This window comes from Micromys minutus, assembly GCF_963924665.1.
Source record: "Micromys minutus genome assembly, chromosome: 14".
Classification (NCBI taxonomy): domain Eukaryota; kingdom Metazoa; phylum Chordata; class Mammalia; order Rodentia; family Muridae; genus Micromys; species Micromys minutus.
In genome coordinates this window covers 5,689,029-5,710,154 of record NC_137983.1, presented here as the reverse complement: position 1 = coordinate 5,710,154, position 21,126 = coordinate 5,689,029, and the positions used below count along the sequence as shown (strand labels likewise).

Genomic DNA, 21,126 nt, shown 5'->3' with positions numbered 1-21,126 from the left:
CTTCTAGCTCCTATAAATAAGGCTGCTGTTAACATAGTGGAGCATGTGTTCTCGTTATATTTTGGAGCATCTTTTGGGTATATGCCCAGGAGTGGTATAGCTGGGTCCTCAGGTAGTCCTATGTCTAATTTACTGAGGAACCTCCAGACTGATATCCAAAGTGGTTGTACTAGCTTGAAATCCCTCCAACAATGTTCTTTCTCCACATCCTCACCAGCATCTGCTGTCACCTGAGTTTTTTATCTTAACCATTCTGACTGGAGTGAGGTGGAATCTTAGGGTTGTTTTGATTTGCATATTCCTGATGACTAAGGATGTTGAACATTTCCTTAGGTACTTCTCAATCATTAGATATCCCACATTTGAGAATTCTTTGTTTAACTCCCCCCCCCCATTTGAATAGGGTTATTTGATTCTCTAGAGTTTAACTTCTTGAGTTCTTTGTGTATATTGGATACTAGACCTCTATCAGATATAGGATTGGTAATAATCTTTTCCCAATCTGTTGGTTGGCATTTTGTCCTTTTGACAGTGTACTTTGCCTTAAGGAAGCTTTGCAATTTCATGAGGTCCCATTTTTCAATTCTTGATCTTAGAGCATAAGTCATTGTTAGCGACCAATAATGATAAAAACTCTTTGGTATTGCTACAGAGACAGGATAGATCAGTGGAATAGTATTAAAGACCCAAAAATGAACCCATACACTTATGGTCACTAGATCTTTGACAAAGAAGCTAAAACTATCCAGTGGGAAAAAAGATAGCATTTTCAACAAATGGTGCTGGTCCAACTGGTGGTCAGTATGTAGAAGAATGAGAATTGATCCATTTTTATCACCCTGTACAACTCTCAAGGGTAAATGGATCAAGGCCCTCCAAATAAAACCAGATATGCCCCAACTAAAAGAAGAGAAAGTGGGGAAGAGCCTCAAACTCATGGGCACTGGGGATAATTTACTGAACTTTAGCATATCTTGTAGGCAAGACATATTGTATGTCAAAGATTCCGTGATTGGATTGATGTCCCAATTCTTCCATTTGAAGTCTTGCCTAGTTATACCAAATTGGCCATTCAAGTTCCATATTATTCCCCATTGTTTGTATCCTTAGATAGGGTCACCCTCATAGATTCTTAGGGATTTCTACTGCACTAGGTTTCTTGCTCATTCTAGAGATGCCCCACCCATTCAAGTGCTCTCTCCCTCTGTTCACTTCCAGTATCTCCCTGTACTCTTCCACTCTGTACTCCCCCCACTTTATCTAACTTATTCTATCCCCACTCCCACAATCCACCATTGCTGGAGGAGGGCAAACTGTTGTAAACACTTTAGAAATTAATTTAACATTTTCTCAAAACTTTGGGATCTACCTCAAGACCCAACTATGCCACTTCTAGTGATATACGACACTCCACCATACCACAAGGACACTTGCTCAAATATGTTCATAACAGCTTTATTCATAATAACTATAACTGGAAACAACCTATATGCCCCTCTCCTGTAGGGTGGATAAAGAAAATGTGGTACATTTACAAAATGGAGAATTACTGAGCTATTAAAAACACTGACACCATGAACTTTACAGACACATGGATAAAACTAAAAAAGATCATCTTGATTGAGCTAACCCAAACCCAGAAAAACAAACCTGATGTGTACTCACTTATAAGTGTATATTAGATGTAAAGGACAACTGTGCTATAATCCATAGACCCAAAGAAGCTAAGTAACAAGGAGAGGTCAAGGGGGATGTATAACACATAAGAGTGGGAGTAGTGCACTCTCTTTTAAAGGGTGTTTATATATTCTTGGAAGAGAGGAATTATGTCCTCCTGCCATTCAATGGCAGGCACCATTAAAGGCAATTATATTCAGTTTGTGATCTGTAACTTATGTTTTCTCTCTTTTCATAACAATCATAATACATCCACCTTGATTTCATCCAGTTGCCCACTAGAGATTAGGCTATAAAACACCAGCATGTTACTGACATCTGGATACAGATTCACTAATGGTAATAATATCCTTTCTATTCCATCTTGTGGATTCTTGTGTCTTGTGTCTTCTTCTTGGGTCAGAGATAGTCTTTTGACCTATTAACTTAGGTCTTGTTGTTGCCTGTGCCCTGGTCTACTCACTGCTTGACCCTATCTGCCTTTGAGGGTTTGGAGGTGATATAGTGGAAAGTCAACCACACACACTCTGGGAACAGATGAGAACTGCAGCAGCAAGCTCCCTGAACACCACTGCAAGCACCATCCACCCATGCCCCTATTTGTCCCAAAAAACTATCTTTTCTAAATAGCAGTTCCTGATTGACTGACATTGTAGGCACCAGCAATCTTTGTTCTCTCAGGCAATCCTCAATTAGTTCCTTCTACAGGAGATGTTTTCATGTCTGCACATGGACCCGGTGTTCACATAGAGACAACCCTGCCTTTCCCTGCTACATATCCACTCTTCTGTTTTAGATTTTGACAACCTAGTGGGAGCTGGTGTGCCATTGCCTAGACGTTGTTGACCCCACTGCAGAGGATTCCCAGTAAACTGGACTGTGCCTATCTTATCTTCCAGAATCTTATCCATCATTGGCTATCAGCCCTCAAAGAGATATTACTCCAGAGGCATGTCATATAATGGGGAGATGAGGAACAGCCTGAATGGTAGTCTCACACATCTCTGCCATCCATGGTTTGATCAATTTTTTAAAAGGGCTACAGTCAGGATTTTTGAGAACTATCGGCACCTGTAGGTTTACCTTATTTATGGAGCACTGCCTGGGGATACACTATGTGAGACACTTAAACAAAATAATAATTAGTATGACAGTTTCTCCTATCATAGCATGAATGGATAACCGCAAGGGGTAAAACAGCCTCTTAATATTGTCCTGAACCTTTTCCAAGAATCTGGTATCTAGGGAGAGCACAGATACCCTGGTTGCATTGATGTTGGCTATGTTCTCCCTTAACAGCACAGAGTAATTAGGGAATTTGTCTGACCAGGTGACTTCAAAATATATAGCCAAACATTGTAGAACTTCAGTGGCTGTTATGGCTTGAAAGGATGATGTGATGTACTGGGATTATAGCATACACTGATGAACAACATGCACTTTCCAAGCTGTGGTCAGTTTGTATAAAGCATGGGAAGTTAGAGGGGAAGTTAGAGGGGGTGAGAAGTAGGAAATTGAGCGTGGGCACAGGTGGATTTTATAATACCATCTGTCTTGTCAGGCACTCAGATTGTTAGAATTCTCTCAGCTAGTATATAGTCATCAAGTATCATATTTGAAATGAATGTGAGTTCAGTTTGTAGTTCAGTTTGTAGTTAGTTCAGTTTTTAGCCTCTCTGTAGTTCACATATAACATTACATATTAGTGCATTTACATATTAGTAGATGACAGTAGGTGGTTGTGACAAAGAGAAATAAGTCACAATTTGTTACTTTTTTTAGGCATCACCAAGGTTTTCTGACTTATGTGTGGCATATCATGGCAAAGAGAATTACAATCCACTATAAGATTTGTAACAGAGGAAAGATTTTGTGAGGCTCTAGGGTGCTTATTGTTGCTATTGCCGAAAGGAAGTGCACCTTAATTTTAAGGTGGTAATATGAAGTATAGATTATCTCTGAAAATTAACACATAAAAGAACCTTAAGTGATTAAATATAATTAAACTACTTTCCTGAGAGAAGCATTTCCTCCTGAGATTTTATTCTGAATGTCATATTAGCGGATTTCACATGAATACCTTTTATGCTATTTTAGTTGTTAAATTCTGAATAGGGTTTTTTAAAAACTTTTAAGAGAAGGGAATTTTTTGGTTGGTGACATTTCAGTGTCTCTATCTTTCATTAAGAATATGGGGTGCTTTGGAAATTTGATATTATTGTTCCACGACTCTTAGCATGGAATATGATTGTTCCAATGTCCCTGACATAAATGTCAAGCATGTGTGTGTCCTTCTCACCATACTGAATTTTCTCATATATAATGATCACTCCACATAATTTTCAAATTGCTCACTTAATGATGACATTGAACTTGTCTAGAGTCTTTCTACATTTGTCCTGCTGTCCTTGGACATCAGCAGAATAAAGACAAGGTGAATGGTAACTTTATTAAAGTACTCTCTTATGTATCGCATGAGGTAAGATTCAAGTATCTATTCACCTCTGAATACAAAACATGAGATTTCTTATAGATAGGAACAAATATTTATTATACCTATGAATTTGCAGATTAAATAAATATAAATAAGACATGAAGAATATCTTTGTTGATAGAGCCCTTACCTGGTATATATGCAAGGCCTTAGTTTTCATCGAAAAACTAAAATAAACCACAAAAGAAAAAAGAAAGCCTAATATCATGTAATTATGTTCAGTGTGTATATGAGACAATGTATAATTAATTTCATTATGGGTGTCTGATTTCTTTGGCAGTTTGGTGGTAGAATTGCATCTTCTTCCATGGACCAAGTGTTGCCAACCTGGAAAAAAAACCTTGACTAAAAGAACAGAGTCTGACATGTGAACCATGGAGTTGAGAATTTCTTTTTTCTCTTTTATTTATGGTTCTTTTAGAACCAATTACTGTCCCAAATGAAAAAAAGATAGAGAGGATACAGAAACTAGTGACTAAATTGGAGAAGGTGAGATATTTGTGTTTGGAATAATGTACACCTTAAAGCGCCCTTCCAAGGTTTCCAACTTCACTGTTGCTTCTTACCATGTACTCAATTATAACTTTGGTATTAATGGAAGATATTTTTATGCATTATAAATCCTGAACAGAACACACAACTGCTGCTCTGATTAGCATTTGTAAGAACTGTTGTCTCAGAGATCTCTCCTCACTCAGCAAAGAATACCACTTAAAACATCATTTTAAATAAGAAACAGCCCTGTTCTAGGCATAGGCTATTCAGCACATGTTTCTGTATGTAATGAAACTATTGCAAGTGGTTGATAACATATTTCTCCTTAATTCAAAGATTCCTTTTACTTGGCACAAATGTCAAAACATTGCATGATATGGACTTGAAGAAAATAGTATGAAATAGCCACATAAATTATGTAAGAACTCCAATACTAAATATATTCTGTAACCTAATAAGATAGAAATAGAGCAGACCTTTCAGATTCACTTATGCACATGATGTCAAATCACCAAATGGTATAAATGTTTCTAGGACAATTTTGGTTCTCTTGTAGACACTTCTAACAACAAAAGAGGAAAATGGTTGCTTTAAGAAGATGAGAACAGATTAAGATACATTTTTAGCAAGCTTCTATTGATTATACCAATTCAAACCAATCTAAAGACTGACTGAAGTCTCTTCAAGGGTTTTCTGAACCAACAAGAATCAAAGTTGAATATGTTTGTATCATCAATCACCTGTCTAAGATCCCTTTGTCCTTTCTGGGTAGAAATCAATAGAGAGGTGAGAAGCCATTCCTATGCTGTCTACCCCTGCCCTCTGAGTGTTCAAGATTGGCATCAGATTGGCAGAAGCTTGCCAAGCTAAATTCTCAATGTTATGCTTTGATTGCTGCAAATATTAGAAGCCAGAGACATAAGCGAAGACATTCAGAATGTAGCTTTATTGCTCTGAGCTATAACCAAGATTGGACTTTTGGCATCTCTTATAGTCCTCTACTTCTAGCAGCAATGAGATGCAACAACAGACTCTAGCAAAAAGTCAACCGTATGATTTTGTAGCAAACACATGTAATCTTGCAGCATTTATCAGCCTTGTCATACACATGGGTACCTCTGTTGCAGTACCTAATTTACAGGAAGGCATGGAGAAGAGTTTAAACACAGATCCATTTAATGTTTCTGCTCAGTAGTTACCTCTGCTTATGTGTCAAGTAGTAGTGAATGTACTGGAGCCACCATAATTGAATAGGTGTTTCACATTTGTATAGTAAGTCGGGGGGGGGGGGGGACTAAAATGGAATGTACAGTTAAAAAATAAAATAACAATAAAGTAAATTACATTATGGAAAACTCTGCTTTTAGTGTGATATAAGTTTGTCTCACAAAAGTACAAAATGCCTGTGTGCTAACAATAATTGAATAAAAGCATGCTTGATCGGTACTATGAAATTTTTATTTTGTTCATTGTATATAATATAATTTAGGGCCATCTGTGTATTACATTTTTCATAGCTCTAAATTTTAAAAACAGACCTTTTTATTCTATATTTCCTAGGCCCTGTGTACATGTTGTAGGCATCCCTACCCATTTCATCATGAATCCTTTCACTCTCCGAAAAGTTAGATTGGGAGCAGTGGTTACAATTATTTTTAGTATCATAAATGAAATATGTTACCATAGTAAATCAAAAGAAATTGATTTACAGACAAATTGGGATCTGAAAGAAGGCACAGAGCTCCTCTAGTATTATAGCTTACAGAGAAATTAATTGGTGTTTTCTGAATAATAAATCATAGTGATTTATAATTACTTGTATGAAGTGCATTAGACTCTGTACCGGATGATGGAAATGTAGCTACAAAACAGAGCAAACATTTCAGATATTCAGTTCTTATTCACGAGTGGAGAAAGTAAATAACAAATGAGTACTTGTTGGGAAAATTATACTGGTTAGTTATGATGCCAGGGCCATAAGAGTACTGGCCCAATGAGATAAAAGATTAGCATATGATGACAACATGAGGTTTCTCACATGCTGTGTAGACTAAGGCATTTTTTTCCTGGACTGTGTCATTAGATAATACAATTAAAGGAAGCAAGAAAACAGATGTATGACTATCTACAAGGGAGGTTCCAGGTTAAGAGAATAGAAAATGGTTCTAATGACTACATTTGATGTGTTTGGTATCAGAAAAAGAAAAACAGATAGTAGAGAAAGGAATGACTGCAGAGGGTGAAGTAGTTGTAAGATTACAAAGAACCATAGAAGTCATAACAGGAACTACTACATTTTATTCCAAAGCATACTGTAAGGCAATAAATGCCTTGCAGCAAAAAAGAGCTAAAATCAAATTATGTATATAACACTATTGAGGAATAATTTGCATATTAACTTTTGATGTAATTAAAATGGGTACTACATGAGCTTGCTGGGATTTTAAAAAAAATGTCTTTCCAGAAATTCACATATTTCAACATTTACTCTCCAGTGATGACACTGGAAGACATAAAACACTTTTTGTCACATAATTGTTATATCACTCTGAAACAATAAAAAGTTGTGTAGCATTATAAATAAGTATATTATTAACATTAGTAGAGGTTTTATTCATAATTGACCACCTCTATAAAAGTATTAATTTACCTGCTTGACATATTTATAGACAAGCTCTACAACATCTAGAATAACTTTGTAGATTCATGTTGCCATTCAATAGCCAATTCAAATGTAAGCAGTTATTGACACTATTTTAACATAGTTAATGAGGTTTTGGATATGGCTATTCCCCATTCATGTCAACAGCTCAGGGGTGATGTTCCCAACTGGCTTTCTGTTTACCAATCATGAGTCTATTCATTAGCAAAAATAACTCCCCATCATTGTATAAATGAATGGGCCAGGATGTCTTGTGGCCTCTTATGCAAAGAAATTATATTTGTAATCTTAAAATAGTTGTTTTCATACATGTTTTAAAATGAAATATCTGTTTTCTTTACATGGGAATTGTGGACATGTACAAGTTTCATACATCTAAGCTTTATTTTTAACTCTAATTTAGTATGTCACTACCATCTTAAAACATTCAAAATTTTCATGTAGAACCCTATAAAATGAATCTTAATTACATCTGTAAGAAGATTTTTGACTGTTATCTCAGCCCCCAGGAAACTGAGACTGGAAAATAACTGTAAGTTTCATAGCTTTCCAGACTCAGCACAACTGCCTCAATTACAATAATAAAAGTTTTGCAAGTTATTCTGCTCAAATTGATGTCATACAATTGTGCATTCTGAGGCTAGGAACAAATAAATAATAAATACCACAGCTAAGTAGTTATATATTAGGTACTTAATTTTGTATATTAGGTACTTAGTGTTGTTTGTTCATTTATGTTTTTGTAAAATAGTCACATTGTCCAAATAAACAAGTTCTTCTATGACCTATTGCCAAGTAAAAACTTTTCATAGAACTCTAATCATTTTCCTTAATAACAACTTCCAGATATTTAGTTATATGAGCTTATAAATCTTCTGGTGATAAGCTGTAATTTCCTACCAAATTTTTCTACTAATAAAATTTCAACTTACAGATATCAGTCAAATTTTTGAGTCATCAATATTCGAATAACAGCACATACCACATCCCTTGTGCTGTGAGAATATAAAAATTTTATACCTTACTTTTTTTACCTCTTCTACATCTCAGAAACTAGATTATTCCATGAACTGTCTTATAATTGGATATGAAGGAAGCATGATTTCTATCTATCTCATAAGTTAATTTAATATTTTAAATATTCTCTGGTCAGGGATCATAATTTTTTCTGAACTTCTAATATTAAAATAGAGCATTTCAACAGAGATGTTAACACTTATTTGTTATATTTCATCTCTAGAGATTATATTACACTATGAGAAATTCAAACACCTACAATAATTAGAAATAATTCTTCTCTTGGACATCAGTGATTTCCACTGGACTCAAGCTCAGATCCTTTATATTTCTGCATGTGACTCAAGACATGGAAATACTTTATTAAATGAAAGAAGCAATATATAGAAAGGACTGCCAGGGAGTTATCTAGTTCAGATCTACTTCAACTTATGAGAAAACTCAACACAATGTTCCCTTATGTTTGTAGCCCTATTTAAAATACAGGTAGACTTTTCATCTTGTATTATATTCACAAAAATATGATTAACCTTTTTCATGAATGAAATTATATCCATTGCCATAATAAACTTGTATATAAAGTTCAGGCAAGTGTGAATATACAAATGTCCAAAACAAACATAGAATGATCAAATCATTGTGTTTAATTTATTGAGAACCTAGGCAAATATTTTCATCTTAAAATGAATTTAAGCATAATGAGAACATAATTTGAAAATCATTTTTCAAAAACTTTCGAGCTTATTTCACATCAAGACCTTCAGCAAGTATTCTATAGAACTTTTATCTAGAAATCTGTGCCTAGCAAGATAGCTATGGATTTTTTGTAAATCTGAGTTTATGTGGAACCTTGCTCCAGTATTCCCACACAAGTCTTTGTCTGGGAAGATGCAGTTTCTGCTACCTTAACCACTAGGTTTGGCTAGTATGCACTAATCCAGGCTTGGAAGTGTGAGAACAAAGCCTCAGCAGGGGAGTGTGAACCTGGGTCTGAACTTGTAATAATGATGCTCAGTGGGAAGCTGAAATTAAAGCCCAATGGCCTAGGCATTGCATGTGAGGCCTGAGCCCTCAGGAACAGTGCTCTGCAGTTGATCCTGACTGTGCCTGTCAGGCTGAACCAAGCCTGTGAGAAACTCTGGTGCAGGTCATGGGAAATAGGAGAAAAATTCTCTTCCCAATGACAAGTGATAACAGGTCTTTCAGAACAAAGAAACTTAGGTGGAGGAATGATTAAAACACTTGTCCTTTACTTTCACGCTCAGCCTTTGTTTAAGTACAGTTTTTTAAAATAATTCGGGATCTGTGACAATCAGCTTCCTATTGGTTTGGCCTCAGAGCTTAGGAAGACCTTGTCTACATATTTTTGGGCAGTTCTGCTTTTACCTAAGGTGTACATGCAGGGGAGAGCCTTGGGGCATGGCCATTCTGGCTAGAGTCTCTGTCACATCCTCCTGTGGAGGCCGGACTCGGGATGTGGCTAATGCCTAGTGGAACTGTGCTACTGTGCATGATGGCAGCTTGAGGGTCTCTGAATTCCTCAGAGTTCAGAAAGCACCTCCTGTTTTGTATTTACTATTGGGGCTTCAACCAACTCTAGTCAGGTATCATGGTTCCAAATACAACCTATCTGCCCCACAAGTTCAGATAGCTGAGGACAGTGTTTATTCTTCTATGGTAAGTCTCTGTGGATAGTGTCTAGGTGTGCAGTAGAGAACCAAGGAGATCACTATAGCTGAGTCACCCAAAACTTCCATTTTCAGGCCATTTCTTTAATTATGTTTCTTTGTGGAGACCTAGACCATCATTCTTTCCAAACTTAATTTGTCATATTTATAAGCATGAAAAGCGTCAGTGAAACACTAGCATGGCATATTAAAAAGCAAAATTATTAGCCCAAGGTCACAGAGCTTGTAAATTGTAAGCTGGTCTATAATTTAAACCAAGATGGCAAATAACCTGTTCCCTACTGCCCATCCTCATTGATTCAAATTTTCATATTTTCCCCATTATAGATAGGTGAGATTTGAAGGAATGGTTTTGAGTTTATAAATAAGTTATCCATAAGGTATTAAATTATTTTCCATTTTAAATAAGCACCTTCTTTCCTGGGCAGGTGAACCAGTGCTCTTAAACAAATCAGACTAATCGGGTCACGAGGAAGAGAAGGCCAATAGGATGTGACACTCCATCATTTCTGCCTCAGGTCCTGCCTCAGGTTTCTACCTGAGTTACCTTGGTGAGGGAGTATGAGCTGAAAGTAGTAAAATAAAATAAAACCTTTCATCCCAAAGTTACTTTTAGTTATAGTGTTGTATCATAGCAGCAGAAACCCAAACAAAGACAGCATTTTTCTGTTAATTAGGCCAAACCTTTTGTCTGGTTGGTAAGATGCCTTTGTATGTAAAAGGACTTTGCTGCAAAATCTTATGGCCTGAGTTCTACCCCAGAACACACAGAGAAAGAAAGCAAGAAGTGATTCCTGCAAGGTATCTTCCCATTTCACACACAAACACACTTATGGCACTACATGTGCACATGCACACACACTCATGAGCACACACACATATATCCTTTTTATTAAAATTATGTTTTGATATGAAAATTTTATTATAACATTTTTGACTTGTTTTTTAGGGTCATTAACTAAGTAGAAAAAAGGAAAGGAATGTCAGATGTCAGGATAATACAGAATCCCATTGTTTTTTAGGTCAATGTAGAAAAGTAAAGAGATTAGAAGCAGTGGAGAATAAGAACCTACTGGAGAAGTTCCGCAAAATTGAAACTAGCTGAGTGGTGCTGACTCCTCTAAAATGGGCCAGGAGTCTGTCTCTTTGAGTTGGAGGAAAACTTCCAACGTTCAGCTGCTGATGCAAAACAGCAAGGTAACTGTCTGAAAGCAAGCTTCACAAACAGAAGCAGGGAGCACTTGTTTCCTTTTCTTCCTTCCAGCTTACCTGCGATGCCCTCTGCTGGCCAGGTGACGCAAACTGCTCTGGCAGAGGACCAAGTCCTGCTTCCAGACCTACAGCAGGCAGCTTACACATACCTGTAACTTCAGCAACAGGGGATACAGCACCCTCTTCCAGCTTCTCTGGGAACCTACACACGTGTATAAACACACTTTTTTATTCCAGGAGGAATATAATTAAATAAACCAGCAGTTTTTGGGTGCTGTCTTATTTGAGTCAATTTCTCCCCTTCATAAAAGCCATCTTACAATTTGGATCTATTTCAGATGTCTTTATTTCCAGTACTTTAGACCTCATTTCCATTAGAAGCCTGACTTTTAAAATATGTTCTACTTGTATGTCAATTTTATAAGATTTATATTTTGCAAAACTATTTTCTTCTATAAGAATGACTCTGTGCCTTCTTCTCAAAATATGATTTATGATCCTCAGTAAGTTTTATTTTATAGTTTATGTCCTAAAGCTTTAATGTTTTTTTTTTTTTACATAGACTTATAAACATGACATTTCCAAATATTTGCTGTGAAGAGTTGGGTTCGTAGTATTTCCATTAAGAAGGTAGAAACAGTAATTGTAATGAGTAAAAATATAATTATTCAAAAGAAGAGAAAATTTATTTCTCAATAGTCATGGGATAGGGTGTGGTCCGACTTGGCAAGAGACACTTCTCCACTTGGTTAACCAAGCACCCCCAGCATCCAAAATTTGACTCCAGCCTTTCTGACACAGGTTTCCTGTTGATTTTGATAGCGATACCAAGAGCAGGGTAACAGAAAGAGTAAGAAGAACTTACGTGGCATGCTTATCTGATAGAAAGGATGAAGCAATTGCTAGATGTGGTCAGAATTTGTTTGCAGCAAAGAGCTGGTGAGAGAGAACCCCTGGGATGTACATGCCCAGCAACTGTATTCTTTACACAAACATGGAGAGATTAAGTTTTTGGAGACTTAGTGGAGTCTGCCCTGGTATTATCTGGTGTCTGGACCCCATTCTGAGACCTCATTAACCACAGTAATTTGCTTTAACTATAGACACTTCTGGCTTCTATAGCACTACACCACCAATAAGAGATAATTGTGGTTTTACTTCTCTTTCAGTATTTTTCTACCAAATGTTCTGTTTTCTTAGCCTTGTTTCCTAGCTGTTCTGAGTAAATTGGATAATAGCAAAGTCGCCTCCCAAGCAGAAAGGTGTTCTTCAGTGCATGGCATTCCAACATGTCACTACTCTGGGTTTTGCATGGTGTTGGTGTTAAAATATTGTCTTTAAAATTTTAATACCTTTTAATATTTTACTTAAACTTTACATTAGATGACTGATAGGATTTATCAACTATCTTTTCAGTGTTTAAGTAACATTTTTGTCTCTTTCAATGAGTTGGGATAACTATTTTTGTTGACATATTCTATGATTAAAAAAATACTTGAAGTAAATTTCATTCATTCTATTCTATGGAAAATTATGATAATACATAAAAAGATATAATTACATTTAAATATGTTAATTTTTCTAAACATCTTTATGTTTATACTCCTTGAAGTAGAGAAAAATTGTCTCTTCTTTATGTCTTTGTGGGTATCATCTCAAACTCTTTGACAATTCATTTATAAAAGATGAATCAGATAAATTAGGCAAATGCCAAAGCAAAAAAGGGGAGGGGCTCCGTTATATAATTATTATGTCCTTATGTGGGATGGATAATCTCTCAATTTTTCAGCTTTCTCACATTAATGCGTTTTTTTATGGTTTCTTCTTCTCCAACAAATCCTTTAAATTAGATTTTTCTATAACATCATTTACTTAATCCAGTTGCAGATTTGATGGACTGATGTGGCCAGTGCCAGGTATCTCTTCACATCTTCAGATTAAAGATGCTGTTTGTCTTCAGTTCACTTTGTGCTCACCCTTAAAATGAAGGATAGGAAAGATTTTTGTAATTATTTACAAAGTACTTGTCTCAAGAAAATAATTTCTTCTGTTTAAATTTTAATTTAATTTATTTATTAGTACATTCTAATTTTATTTAATCTTTTTTTACACTCCAGACTTTATGCCCCCCAGTCCATTTTCCACGAACCATATCTCCCCCCACCCCCCGCTCTACACAAGTATGTTCCCACACCACCACCCCTCCACTCCCACCCACCACCCCACCATATTCTCCCATTCCCTGGGGTCCCCAGCCTCTTGAGAATAAAGTGCATCCTCTGGCTGAACCCAGATGTGGAAGTCCTCTGCTGCATGAGTACCTGGGGCCTCATATCAGCTGGTATAGGCTGCCTGGTTGGTGATTCAGTGTCAGAGAGCTCCCAGGAGTCTAGATAAGTGAGACTGCTGGTCTTTCTACAGGGTCACCTCCCCACCTCAGCCTCCTTCAGCCTCTGCCCAGGGCAACCACAGAAGTCAGTAGCTTCTGTCCATCTGTTGAATGTAAATATCCACACCTGACTCTCTCAGCTGGTCAACTGGTCCCTCGCTGGGCAGTCATGACAGGCCCCTTTTGTGAGGACTCTGTAGCCTCAGTAATAACGTTAGGCCTTGGGGCTTCCCTCTGAGCTGGATTCCACCCTTGGGCCTGTTGCTGGACCTCCCTTTCCTCGGGCTCCTCTCCATTCCAGTCCTTACAGTTTTCTCAGATAGGAACAATTACAGGATAAAGTTCTTGATTGTGAGGTGGCAACCCCCTCTCTCACCTGATGCCCTGTCTTTCTGCTGAAGGCTGCGTTCATAAGTTCCCTCTCCACACTGCAAGGCACCTCATCCCTAGAGTCCCCTATGGGAAGGTCTCCCCACTTACCGCCTCCCTAGGCTGCCTGTTTCCATTCTTTCTGCAGGCTCTGGAGGATTCAGTCCTTTTCCCCCACCCAAACCGGATCATGTTCCCTTCTCCCCCACCCCTGCCCAGTCCCCTTTGCCACTCAGGTTTCTCCCTCCCTCCCCCTTCCTGTGATTGCTTTTTTTCTCCCTCCCAAGTGAGATTGAGGCATACTTACTTGGGCCCTTCGGCTTGTTAAGGTTTTTGAATTTTGTGGTATTCTGTATTTTTTTTTTTTTTTTTTTTTTTTTTTTTTGCTCAATATCCATGTATTAGTGAGTATGTACCATACATGTCCTTTTGGGTCTGAATTACTTTACTCGGTTTTATTCATTCTAGTTCCATCCATTTGCCTGCCAAACTCAGGATGTCCTCATTCTTAATAGCTGAGTAGTATTCCATTGTAAATGAACCACGTTTTCTGTATCTATTTTTCTGGTGTGGGGCATCTGGGTTATTTCTGGCTTCTGGTTATCACAAACAAGGTCACTATGAACATAATGGAACACATGCCCCTGCGGCCTGTTGGGGCCTCTTTTGGGTATATTTCCAAGAGTTGTATAGCTGGGATTTAAAATAAATCTATTTTAAATTTTCTGAAGAACTTCCAGATAGATTTGCTGTTTACACTGTATTTTTTTAAATTCTTTCATTTATATCTTTGAATAATGGCAATGCTTACAATAAAAATTTTAAAGTTTATTTTTATTCATATGTACATGTATGTGTGTCTATGTGTGTGTATGCCATGCGTGTGTATGTGTCTGGGGAGGCCGAAGGAAAGTGCTCCAAAATCTCTCTAGAGCTGGAGTTCCAAGGACTTGGGAGTGAAGAGATATGGATGCAGGGAACCTGCACAGGTCTTGGAAGAACGGCAAGAACTCTGAGTCATCTCCTCAGTTCCTACAATAACCTGTTCTTATTTGGATAAAACTTACAGTGTTTTTCAGTTGTGTGATATTTTCTGAAGTTATATTCCAGACTGTTGTCCTCCTTTGGGATATATATATATATATATATATATATATATATATATATATATAATTTATATTTGAATGTAAGAGGTAATATGTGCATAATTATTTTCATAGAGATAAGAATTGTCATCTCCCAAATTTCTATTTCTAACTTTATTCGGCAAAAGTCAAAAGATGAGTCCTTAAAACCTGATTTTGGAAAAATTCTTCAGTTCAAAGAGGTTTCATATTCCAAAGACACTTAATGTTTTTCATTGCATATCTGAGATTTTAGGAATCTGTCAGTACAAATGTCAGCATCTGACTCATGTCTCAACAACCCTTATTTGTTTTTCTTATTTTTATTTACTAGACATAGTTTTTTAAGTGCTTGTTTTATTACACGCTTTACTTACTTTAGTAGAAAACCGTCCTGTGGATTCTGTGGATACCTTCCAGTCAGCTCTTTTTCCTTCCCTTCAGTCTTGGTCCGCACTCTTAGAGGGGGAATAGAGGAAAGAAAAGCCATACTGATCCCAGAAGATCCACTCAGTCTGCCTTCTCTGTGCCACAGCACTTAATTCCCTTCAGTATAGATTTTAAAACTATATATATATATATATATATATATATATATGCATGTGTATGTGTGTGTGTGTGTGTGTGTGTGTGTGTGTGTGGTATATATTGGAATGTATGCTAATATGGTATGTGTTTTAGGTGTCAGAGAACAACTTGTAAGATTGCGTTCTCTCCCACCATTCGGGTCCCAGGGATCAGACCCAGTTGCCAGTCTTGGAGGCAAGCACCCTTTATCCTCTTGACCATCTCATTAGTCCTGATTTCAATTCACTTCCTCTCTGAGCTTTCCCATATGTAGCGCAGTGGGAAAAGCACTGTGTGAGCATGAAAGCCTGAATTTGGATCCCTAGCACTCCAAAAACTAGCCTATCGCTGTCTAACTGTGAATCCAGCACTGGGGAGTGGGAACAGCAATTGGCAGATTTCAGGTGCTTCCTAAAGGATCAGTTTAGGTGAAACAACAAGTTCCAGATTCCATGAGACAAGCTGTCTCATAGCATAATATGGTGGACACTGGCAGAGGAGACACTCATACTCAAATCTCTGGCTTGCACACACTCACCCTTGGACATACACACACACATACACAAACACACACACAAACACACACTCACACATACACACACACAAACACACACTCCTACACACTCATTCACACACATACTCACACACACACAGACACACACACTAATCTCATACAAATTCTGATACACTTAACAAGATTGAATTTTAAAGAAAATTCAGTATAATAATGACAAAACTGATAATATCAGGTGGATCTATGACCAACGAAACATTAGACACTTTTGAAAAAGATAATAAAAATACAACTTTGAAACTCTGAATCTCTCTGTGCATGCTAAAAATGATATGCTAAGATCCAGCATTGGTCCTTAATTCTACACTTTTTATAGAGACTAGTAGAAACTCTGTTGGTTTTGAGTTCTCCTGTCCTGCAAAGTCAACATAACCTGAGTAACAGTGAGATGCTTTAGATTTGGAGACAGCTTATGTTTAATCTATCATAAAGTACTTAAACTCATCATAACTATGTATGACAATTATAATCACTAATTAACAACGAATAATGTGTCATTCCAATGGTAATGGAACAAGCCACCCAATTACTCAGCAACAAATTGGACAGATTGCATTGGAAGTTTTTCAGGAGAGAAAGTCCTTCTGGTGTCTTGTTTTCAAATCAAAAAACAATGTCCTTTAGCACATTTGGTAGAGTTTTTTTGTTTCATTTTCTTCATTTTTTTTGAAGATTATAATATAATTATATTATAACTTTCTTTCTTTTCTCCCTCTATATCTTTTCATATACTTCTCTTTGAGCTCTCTCAAATGCAGGTTCTTTTCCATTAGTTATTGTTACAGATATATGTGTATGTATATACAAATGCAGTCTTAAATGTAACTTTATCAGTTTGTACAATGTCACCATATGTACATTTTGGTGGTGCCCATTTAACATGGGAACATTGCAAATAAAAGATCCAGAGGACAAGGGAGTTTGCTCTGAGATTATGTCCCCTAGTACTGTCAGGAGCTACACCTATGCCTTATCAACATGGTGGCATACAAACATAAACAAAATGGGAACAATAACAAAAGACAAGCTAAAGTGGATGGAGGAAAGCTTATATAGTCTAAATTCTATCAAAGAACTACAGGACTAGGGAAGGCTAAGAGAGGGAAAGTTAGTCTTTCCCAGGGAAGAGCACACCCATTGATTATCCTATAGTTTCACTTCTTATATTTTCTAGGCCAGAATAGAACCCATCATAGGATTCCAAGATAGAGAGCTCAAGATCTCTATACATAGGGAAAAATTGTGGCTCTGATAATCTGTGTGGGCAACCTAAATTGGTGGGAAGCTCTCTTGGTGTTTCCTCTGCCTGTGAACAACAGAAATGTCCTAACCATGTAATATGGAAAAATGGCTTTATAACATACTTAATTTTTATGATAATCTTTGTCTTTCCCTAAACTCAGTTGCATATTTCAGTGCCCAGCCTTGTTTTAGAGAAATAGGGATAATAGATTTCATATTAAACAGCTCTGAGGTACCAAACTGTCAGATGGGTCCTGCTTCTTTTGAAGGAGGTTATTTGTCCAGAGTATGTACATACCCCTGTGGTAAACTGTTCTCCCTTGGAAATGGAATTGAACCTCTTTTATTTCAAGCTAGCACCAAGTCCTATTCGGGTTGAAAAGTTAAGTATTTTCTATTATTATTCTTAGTTTTTGGTTTAGCTGGTTCACTTACCACTCCTTAAACATATTCTCAAGTGCCATCTAAATGAAAAATGTATAAACAAAGTAATCCCTATCACTACTACAAGATTTCCCCCCTCCTGTGCTCTTTTTTGTTATTTATTTGCCCCTGCTCCACATGATAATGTGTCACAATTCTGAATTTGACTGAGGAAAGAAGATGGATTGATTTTGTTAACTAGGGTCTGGAAGAGTTGAGCTGTCAGGAACAAAGTGCCGTCTCCATCACTAGGAGAACCGAATCATGGAAACATGCATGTGGCAGCATGCACATTTATCCCCTGCTCCATCCTAGGCTGTTCCAAGGTGTGACTAATCACATTTTCGTGACTCATCTCAGTCTGTAATAACATGTTCCTTGGTGACATTAGGAGACGGATGTTGCATGTTCAGCTAGAATATCTGTATATAACACAGCAACGGTTTGCAATAACTGTTGCTTGTTTCTCCACAATAGCACATCTGCCACCAAAAGTCCACATCATATGGAAACTCAGGCAGACTGCATGAGTCTGGGGTTATCCACTGGAACGTAGAAAGCCCAACTGTTGCCACAACCTCTAACGAGAATGATTGTCCCCAATCAGCTGTGAACTGTCCATTTTGTAGTGCTGGGGCCTGGGGAACATTTCCTTCATCTATAAGGGAGTTTGGATGGCTTGTTCTTGTGTGGGTACCACCATTGCTCTCATTTATGTCAGAAAGGCAGGGTGAAGTCAAACGCATTCTGCATACAACGTGTGCATTCATAAACTCTGATTTTCCACTCATTTATCCTTCAGCAGAGAGTTAGTAGAATAGAAATAGCAAATGGACAGAAGATCCAGCTTGGATCTTAAGTTTGCGTGTTCTGAAATCTACTGCCTTCAAACTAGGAGGCCTAACTCCTTAACGTCACTTTTTACATGAAAATTTTATGGTGTTGAAAAAAGACCTTTCAAAGGCACTTTTAGTGCACCTTTTCTTCTAAACTACAAAGTGCTAAGGAGACAAGAGCTGGGTATACATTTTTAAAAGAAAAATTAAGTTTTAAATCTTAAGATCTAACATAGTGAGCATTTTAAAATTTAAAGATTGGGTGCTTACAGTCATATGAAATGACAGAAAAGACCAATAAAATGTGTTTGTCTAGAATATGAGTTGAAGGTGTTGACTGCACATCAAGAAGAGAGTGTTTACTTGCATGGGGAACCTGAATTTATTCAGAACTTTATGAGTGCAAATTCAAGAGGGAAAGCAAGAGTTTTTACTTCAGTTCTCTAATTTGAAAAGAGATTGCATAGTCTTGGGTTTTGTTTTCAGAAAGAATAATTTTGTGTAAATAAATATTGCTAGCTTATTTACTACATTGAAACTAATTGGAATATATTAATGATATACTGCTATAGATTAGAGAAATGTAGTCTGATAAAAGCCATTTGCATAAGCTAATTGTGTACCCATCAAAGCAATATTGAAAATATTCATAACCTACATGATACTGCACTGCTTCCTTTTGGTGGTGAAAAGCAGGACTACCTTTCCCTTTAACCATTGTTTTCCAATTGTATTTTACAGAATGAAAAGTCCCCAGGGCGATCTGCAAGTCGATCAAGTAACATATCAAAAGTAGGTGACCTCTCTCCATGTTCTTGTTTATTGATTTTTACATTTCACAAGTTCAATGAATATTGATAATGTTTAACATAAAATTGTTATGTAGGATAATTCTCAAATATGAATGGCTAATGGTTTGAACTATTTCATGCTTTTACTATGGGATACATTATGTTTCCACACAATCACATATGTTGTCTTTCCACTTTGTTCTCAACAGAGAAGGAAATTTGCTACTTTCACAGTGAAAGCTATGTACTGGTAACTATGGCTCTTTTATCCTCAACTTCCAATGCAACAGGGACAACACGTACTCAAATCACAGTTGCCCTCAATCGTGGCAGTTGCCATGGATTTAAAATATCAAGATTTAGTTTCAATCTCTATGAAATGTACACTTTTTATTGGAATAACTTTTAAAAATCAATGTCATAAAAACTTTAGTTTGTCTATATTTAGTTTACAGAATCAATAAATAAAAATAAAAATACTCTATAGACTTACTTTAAATCCAAGCTAGAAAGCAAGGCCATTAAATTATTATTAATCTAGAGAAATATTCATGCCTTTATACTAGTATAAAAGAGAAAACTTCATAAGCTATTCTTTAAAATGGGGTAACATGTGATGGGGAGATTTGGGAACCATGTAATGGGCAGATATGGGGCACCATGTGATAGGCAAAGATGGTGCTTGGGAAGTAAAATATTATGTTCAGCCATTTTTAAAAATAATCACTCTAGTTTTCAAATACATTGGCAGGATCAAGATAGATTCATCATAGGGCATATTCCATCTCATAACCTTCTATATTACTAGCCTTAAATTTGTATTAGTAACTTAAATTAGTTTCATGGTGGATCTAGAAATTAGTAGCAAACATTAGGCTTTATGTCAACTGCAGATTCCCACTTAGAGAAGCTCTACTTTCTGCTCAGTTTCCAGAAGCAAATGTCTTTGTTAGTCCCTGAGAAGTAGGAGCTTCATAGTACAATCATTCTCTTTAGCTGGATCCCTAAGCAGCAATCTTATAGAGAGATAACATGTGCACATATACTATTTTCAGAATTATATCCGTGACCATGAGCATGGCATTTGTGCCTGTCCCTCTGTATGGAAGATCACACTGATGCAATGCTCCCAACTATCCAGTTTGCCTCAGTAGCATCCTTTGAAAAATGATCTAAAAGCACTCATATGCTTGCTTGAAGATCATGTCGGACTCAAAACTGGTATAGTTGAGAGTACTACCAAAATGTCTGTGTGTTATTGGCTTGATACTCTGAGAAGTAGTAGAACCTTTAAATGGTAGAAGTGGTAGGTTGGTAGACCAGTTGGAGGAAGTCCCTTAAAGGGTATTGTTGGAGCATATTCTCCTTTCTGTCTTTATCTACACCATCAATTTCCACTATGAGATGTTTTCCTTCTTTCTGCCCCATGAGAAGTCTAAAAGCAATAGAAGTTTTTTGACTTCAATCTCCAAAATTGTGGTTCAGAACAAATTTTTTTCTTGATAACTGTATTGAATCTGGTATTTGTTGTAGTAATGAAAATATAATGGTACATTACTAAAGTTT

At 36.8% G+C, this 21,126-nt stretch overlaps 1 protein-coding gene across 8 annotated transcripts in view; it reads left to right on the top strand.

Annotated features, from left to right (window-relative positions):
• Positions 1 to 21,126, top strand: part of MARCHF1 (membrane associated ring-CH-type finger 1) — a gene marked incomplete at its 5' end in the record, with an annotated part of 479,472 nt that overhangs the window by 275,061 nt on the left and 183,285 nt on the right. For all 8 annotated transcript variants that reach the window (XM_080929124.1, XM_080929123.1, XM_080929120.1 and 5 more), the window contains one exon: positions 19,511 to 19,561. In XM_080929124.1, the coding sequence (XP_080785250.1) occupies positions 19,511 to 19,561 (51 nt within the window). The remainder of the gene's footprint in view (positions 1 to 19,510; positions 19,562 to 21,126) is intronic.